This window comes from Cynara cardunculus (assembly GCF_001531365.2).
Source record: "Cynara cardunculus var. scolymus isolate 2C chromosome LG 1, CcrdV1, whole genome shotgun sequence".
Lineage (NCBI taxonomy): Eukaryota > Viridiplantae > Streptophyta > Magnoliopsida > Asterales > Asteraceae > Cynara > Cynara cardunculus.
In genome coordinates, this window is record NC_037528.1 from 1,652,648 (window position 1) to 1,659,192 (window position 6,545).

Here is a 6,545-nt window from a genome sequence, read left to right on the forward strand (position 1 = left end):
TATTTAATGATTATCCTAAATATATTTTAGATTTTTTATAATTAAAATGAGATATTTATCCAATATTTGATTATGTTTATCTACAGTCAGTTACATGAATTTAAACATTGAGCTTTAATAATTGTACCTACGCACAATTTACTTGCAATATTAAATTTTAAGTAATACTCGCACAATACAGTGAGATAAATTTCAATTTTAATGTCTCGTTTTCTTTATCTCAGTCGATGTTATAATACGGTTTTATATGGTTTTGAGAAAAACAATAATGTTTTTATTTTTGAATAAAATATAAACGTAAAAATATCATAAAAATTTGAAAAAAAAGATATCAATATTAGTATCAGACTAACTATTTAAAATTTCTCATTTTTTGTGTATTTTTTAATTATTTTTTTTATTTTGATTTAATACTATAATTTTTATAAAGATAATAATCAAATATTTTATTAGAAGTCAACGATTATCTTAATTATATTTTAAACTTTTTATATTTAAAATGAGATATTTATTCTTTATTTGATTATATTTATCTACAGTTATACGAATTCAAACATAAAACTTTAATAAATTGTATTTAGGCATAACTTACTTGTAATATTTAATTTTAAGTAATATACATTAATAAATAATATTTCATACATAAAAAATGATTTTTTTTAAAATGCTTTATAATATAGCATGTATCTATGTATTGTTTGCCAAAATGGTCGATTTAGGTAGAAACTCTCGGCCCATCCAAGAATTTTAGGTTTGAAGCTTTTCAAATCGGTATAGCCGAATTTCTTTATTTTGACCCGTTTACATAACAGCAAAGTTTCACAAAATTACCAATTTGGTCCCTCAAGTGTTCTTTTCGGCATTGGGGTCGTAAAATCAGGGTCAAATAAGCTACCACCTTATTATAAACAAGGATGTCAGTCATGAAACTACAATAATACCACAAGTTTGTTTTGACAAAGTTAGTCTGGACGACTTTTCTCCCGACCTATGGGCACGAATCTCATTTCAATCATCTTCTTAGTTTTAAACCGTCAATTTCATGTCCTCGTTTCCACAATTCGTCGCCGAAGTTTGAATCTTACTTCTATCCGACAAAGCATACAACATAAAAAAGAAGAGGCAATCCAACTATAAATTTATTCATATCAAAACATGTCATGGAATCGAACATCTACGATAATGGAAATTTAAAACCAAAACTATTTTAAAAAGTATAAAATTCTTACCAAAATAACTAATAAAATCATTAACGATAACGGGGAAGAGAAAGAGTGTTGTTCCTTTTCCATGTAGCCCTTCGAGATGGTCGTGCCTTGTGGTTCAAGTGTCCCTTTCCACGCAGACCTCTATATTTCTTGCCCGCAGAGGTTAGTCCACGAAGCTCTCGGTGTTTGTGAACCGGGTTACAAATCCAGTTGATCCGTGGGTCATTACGGATAGCCGTATGAGCAGGATCAACCAAGATCACCTCATAGTACTTGTAAGTTGAGTCCTGAAATTATTAAGACTACCAATTAAGACCCCCAAAATTATCACAACCAAATAGATACTTTGTGTTTTCAAATAAATGCATACCTCATTAAGCCAGTAGGAATTGAGGACCTTAAGACCAGCCAATTTCCTCCCGGCTCGTTCCTCAGCAACAGACCTCTTGCTGCGTTGAAATTTCAGCTGAGTCACACCTTGGTTCGTAGGCTTTCCGTATACGATACCCTTGGGAACTGGCCTCTTTCGTCCACCACGCCTCACACGCACACGATATATCACATAACCCTGCAATTTTAACTAAATTAGCATCAATCAAGAGATTAAGATTGCTACTTCTTCACATAAATTTCTACCACTTAACGTAACTTTCTACCAGTGTTGTCCTAATGAGACTCACACCTTATTCAGTCAACTATACATGATTGTTTCATAATAGCTTAATGATATATAGAGTGGCTTACTCAATAAGCTTCTTAAAAGGAGCTTTATGCAAAAAGTCAAAGTTTTAGAAATATGATAATTAAGGAATGTAATAATTAAGCAAATGAGATATTTAAGTAAATGATATCGATATATAAAAAAACAGAAATACCCCAACTAATAAAGTTAATATTAATTATTTGGTTAACAAGTATTATCACATGTGATAAGGTTGTTATTAGTGTGATACTATAATCCATCAAGCCTATCACATGTGATGCTAAATCATGGACACAACAACCTTTGATGCGGTCTAAAGTTGTAGAACATGTCGTTCGCACATCACAGAGTCCCTTCACGTGTATTATCACGAAGGCGTATAGATGTATGGGTAAAGTAAATTGGTACCTGCTTAGCTTTGTAACCCATACGACGAGCTTTATCGGGTCGGGTAGGATGAGTAACCCGAACAATGGAAGGAAATTGACGGTACTCCCAGACCCTCGTCCTCTTCATAAACCTCATCACATCCGACTGCTTCTTCCTCCATAGCTCCGACACATACGCATAAGCCCCTGTTACCATCACCAAAATCGCAAACCATTACAATTCATTAAAAACGCACTTCGTCAGAATTCAACTGATCGATAACAAAACAGACCAATCAACAATCAAAAACTAAAAACAAAAGGTAAGAATTTGCAACCAATGTATAATGACAGCAGCGGAATTGAAAAAGGAACTTGTGAAAATTGAGATAAACCGAAGGAATTCTTACCCATTGTTGCACTCTTTTCTTGATACGAGGATGGGTTTGAAATTGAATTAGGGTTTTGGAAGCGATCAGACGAGAATTAGGGATTTAGATAGGAGAATTTATAGGGGTTGAAGTTGAATGCATGCTAAACCTATTTCATATTGGACTAATGGCCCATCAAATATTGTGCATGTAATATAAAAGGACCAGCTTGTATTTTAATGCCGACATTTAATGTTAAAAAATCATTGCTATCTATAATTCACCTTCCAGTGTAATCACCCAATATAATGAGATATATATTAATTTTAATGTTTTGTTTTTTTATTTTAGGTTTATTGATGTTACAACATATTTTATGTGGTTTTAAAAAAAAATGTTTTTATTTTTGAATGAAATTTAAATTTAAAGATATTATTAATTTTGAAAAAAATAAGCGATATTAGTATCAAATTAAATATTTAAAAATTCTCGTTTTTTGTATAATTTCTTTAATTTAATATTTTACTATAATTTAATTGAAGTTTAAAAACGAACTAATTCATTTTTTATTTAATAAAATAATTTTTTTAAGATAATAATTAAGTATCCTTTTAGAACTCAATGATTATCTTAATTATATTTTAGATTTTTTTTATATTTAAAATGATGTTTATCTATGTTTATCTGCAGTCAGTTACACGAATTTAAACATAGAGTTTTAATAAGATGTATCCATGCACATTCTACTTGTAATATTGAATTTTAAGTAATATGCATCAATAAACAGTACTTTATACATAAAAATTATTTTTAAGAATTTTTTGTCAGTATAAATACAAACTAGAAAAATTGAGATCGTCAAATGTTGATATTATGCATCTATTTTTGGATGTTAATCCCATTTTTATTGAAGATAATTTGTTATATGCATATAGCAATTTTTTTCATAAATAACTTCACGTATTTGTGTATATTTTATCTTTTAAAACCTTATCTTCGAATGAAATATATTGGATTCATTTGATTTGATATCTTTTCTATTAACGATAATTTAGTTTTATAATATATTATCAAACTTGAAATTTGAAGAATTAATGTTGTACAGTTCGTTTTCTATTAAAACTTATGTGGATAAAGTTGTCTGTATGTTAACGTACAAGTTGTTGTTTAGTTGTTGTCATAAATGAACAGTCTGAATGATATAAATGACTGTTTTACCCCTCAGTCTATAGATTTGATAAATAACTATAGATTTTTAAATTATAGTATCCATCCAATCGAACTGATTCCTGCCTTCAACTGGGTACAAATCTTCAAGTTCAATGATCCAATCTAACCAATTTTCCAAGCATATAACATTCAAACTTCTCATGATCAAAACTTGTTATCAAATTACAACCATATGAGAAGATACAAATTGGAAGGACACTAAGGGGCCATTTACCTAAACACTTACCAGGTAAGCGCTTACCGGGTAAAATTCAACAATATCGTTTACTTACCTGGTAAGATTTGAGTCCGACGAAACGACATTGTATGTAATAACTTACCCGGTAGGCGCTAACCATGGTAAGAGTCGTCGTCATCACTTACCGGGTAAGACTCTCGGTCCTTGTTTTCGCTTTTACAGGGTAAGATTCTTGGTGCTTGTCGTATTTATCCGGTAAAGTAACGTGACTTGATAAACGCTTACCCATGTAAGCATTTTTTAAACGGCCCCTAAAACGTGAAAAAGAAGCGGGAACTAGAGGAGGGATTGGAAGGGGACGGTTCTTTATTGCTAAGGGTAGTTGGGGAAATTTAGGGAAAATAAATGGTTGATCGTAAATGAGTGATGTTTTTTAGCTGACCAATTAAGTCATCAACTAAGCGAATAAGCCAGAACTGAACAACTAGTTATGGCTGCGCGAATAAGTCATATAGGCTATACAACCCTTTAAGTCACAACCCCTAAACAATATCTCCTCCTTATGTTATAGATATCAATATGAGTATTAAATTAAAAAGAATCATATGTTTGATCAAAATATAATTAATTTCTAAATATTTTATATTTAAAAATAAACGAATATGTTTTAATTAAAAAAGTTAAAATTAAGTATCTATTTTTTGTTTAAATACGTTTATCAGTTACATAAATTCAAACTTATACGGTTAAAAAGTTAGTTTTTAAGGCTTTATCCCAAAAAAAATATAAGTTGGTTATTTAAATCGATTTAATGCTATGTTCTTAAATCTTTTTTTATGAAAGAAAAAAAGCTAAAAGAAATTTAAGAACATTAATCTATACTATATTATAAAACATTTGATAAAAATTCTTAAATACTATTTTTTTATGCACAAAATAATGTTTATTGATGCATATTACTTAAAATTCAAGATTACAAATAAATTGTGCGTAAATATAACTTATTAAAGTTTCATGTTTGAATTTGTGTAATAACTTCAAATAAGAATAATGAAACAGAGAATAAACATCTCATTTTAAATATTAAAAACTAAAATATAATTAGGATAATCATTGAGTTATAACAAAATACTTAATTATTATCTTTATAAAAGATTATATTATTAAACCAAAAATAAATAAATGAATTACAGGTTTACACAAAAAAAACGAGAATTTTTTTATAGTTAGTCTGGTACTATTATCAATATTTTTTTATTTTTTTATGATATATTCATATTTATATTTTATTCAAAAATAAAAACATTATCGCTTTCTCAAAATCATATAAAACCGTATTATAACATCGACTAAGATAAAAAAAATACAACACTAAAATTAAAATATATCTCATTACATTATGCAAGTACTCTTTTAGTAAAATTTAACCATTACCTAAAAGAAGCTTGTTTTATATTTGAGTAAAATGTGATTGGCTTGTTTTACATGATGAGGTCATTATACACATATTCTGTCTATTTAAAACTACATTATATTAGTTTGTTATAAATTTTGGATTTTGTACTTTAGTTTTTTAAAATTACAGTTTTAATCCTTATGGTTTGTAACTTGTTATTTTTTTATTTTTAAGGCTAACTCCTCCCTCTAAGTATGAAATACTATAACAGTTAAAAAAATTGTAAACCATAGAGACCAAAACATCAATATATTTTAAATTATAGAAAACAAAAACAATAATAAATTGTAAACTATAGAGATGAAAACCACAATTTAAAACCATAGCGACCAAAAAAGTAATTTTCAACAAATCGTAAAGGACGAAAAGCATAATTAACTCTTTATGTTATAACCTGACATCATTATATTAATACGTTGTAATCATATCATCAAAATTATCTTTAAAACTGCAAGATGAAAATGGAAGTTCTGAGAGCTCCAAGTTGGATGCGATTTGCCTTGGTAGGAGGGACTCTATAATGGCGCATACGGGTGGCACGTAGGGTAAAAAATATAGTTTTATGAAAGATGCAACATTATTAATTTGTTTTATGCCATCGTATTTATTTTGAGACTACAATGAGAACAAGTTTTATTTGGTAGAGTTGGTCTGCAAGACTCTTATTCTATTTAGACCAAAGTTCGAATCCTATTAGTGTCATTTTCTTAATCGAACGGTGCCGTCGTTTGAAATTTTTTCCTTATAGTTTTTTCTTATAGTCAAATGGTGCCACCATTTGAAAAAATTTATGGGTTCGTCCCTATTTAATAGTATAGATAATTAGAGGGATGAGGATAGAAGTTTCTCCAATATATCTGTACTATATTATAAAGCATTTGGCTAAAACTCTTAAAACTCTTAAACTCTTAAAAACTCTTAAACCCGTTCATCCCTATCCGATTTCATCCCATATCTGAATTCGTGTAACTAACTGCAGATAAACACAATTAAATACAGGATAAACATCTCATTTTAAATATAAAAAATTT

At 28.8% G+C, this 6,545-nt stretch overlaps 1 protein-coding gene across 1 annotated transcript; it reads right to left on the reverse strand.

Annotated features, from left to right (window-relative positions):
- Positions 1 to 1,121: 1,121 nt before the first annotated feature.
- On the reverse strand, positions 1,122 to 2,751 carry LOC112525708 (60S ribosomal protein L15-like). Its single transcript, XM_025135946.1, has 4 exons — positions 2,690 to 2,751; positions 2,320 to 2,486; positions 1,579 to 1,776; positions 1,122 to 1,495 (listed from the first exon to the last, which is right to left on the reverse strand). The coding sequence occupies exons 1-4, from the start codon at positions 2,691 to 2,693 to the stop codon at positions 1,250 to 1,252; spliced, it is 615 nt and encodes a 204-aa protein (XP_024991714.1). The 5' UTR covers positions 2,694 to 2,751; the 3' UTR covers positions 1,122 to 1,249.
- Positions 2,752 to 6,545: the final 3,794 nt, after the last annotated feature.

Bases quoted from the DNA above. Each gene is read 5' to 3' on its own strand.
- LOC112525708 (XM_025135946.1), bottom strand. The intron at 1,777-2,319 runs GTACCAATTTAC...TTAAAATTGCAG, and splicing joins TGGGTTACAAAGCTAAGCAG to GGTTATGTGATATATCGTGT. The intron at 1,496-1,578 runs GTATGCATTTAT...TAATAATTTCAG, and splicing joins ATTCCTACTGGCTTAATGAG to GACTCAACTTACAAGTACTA.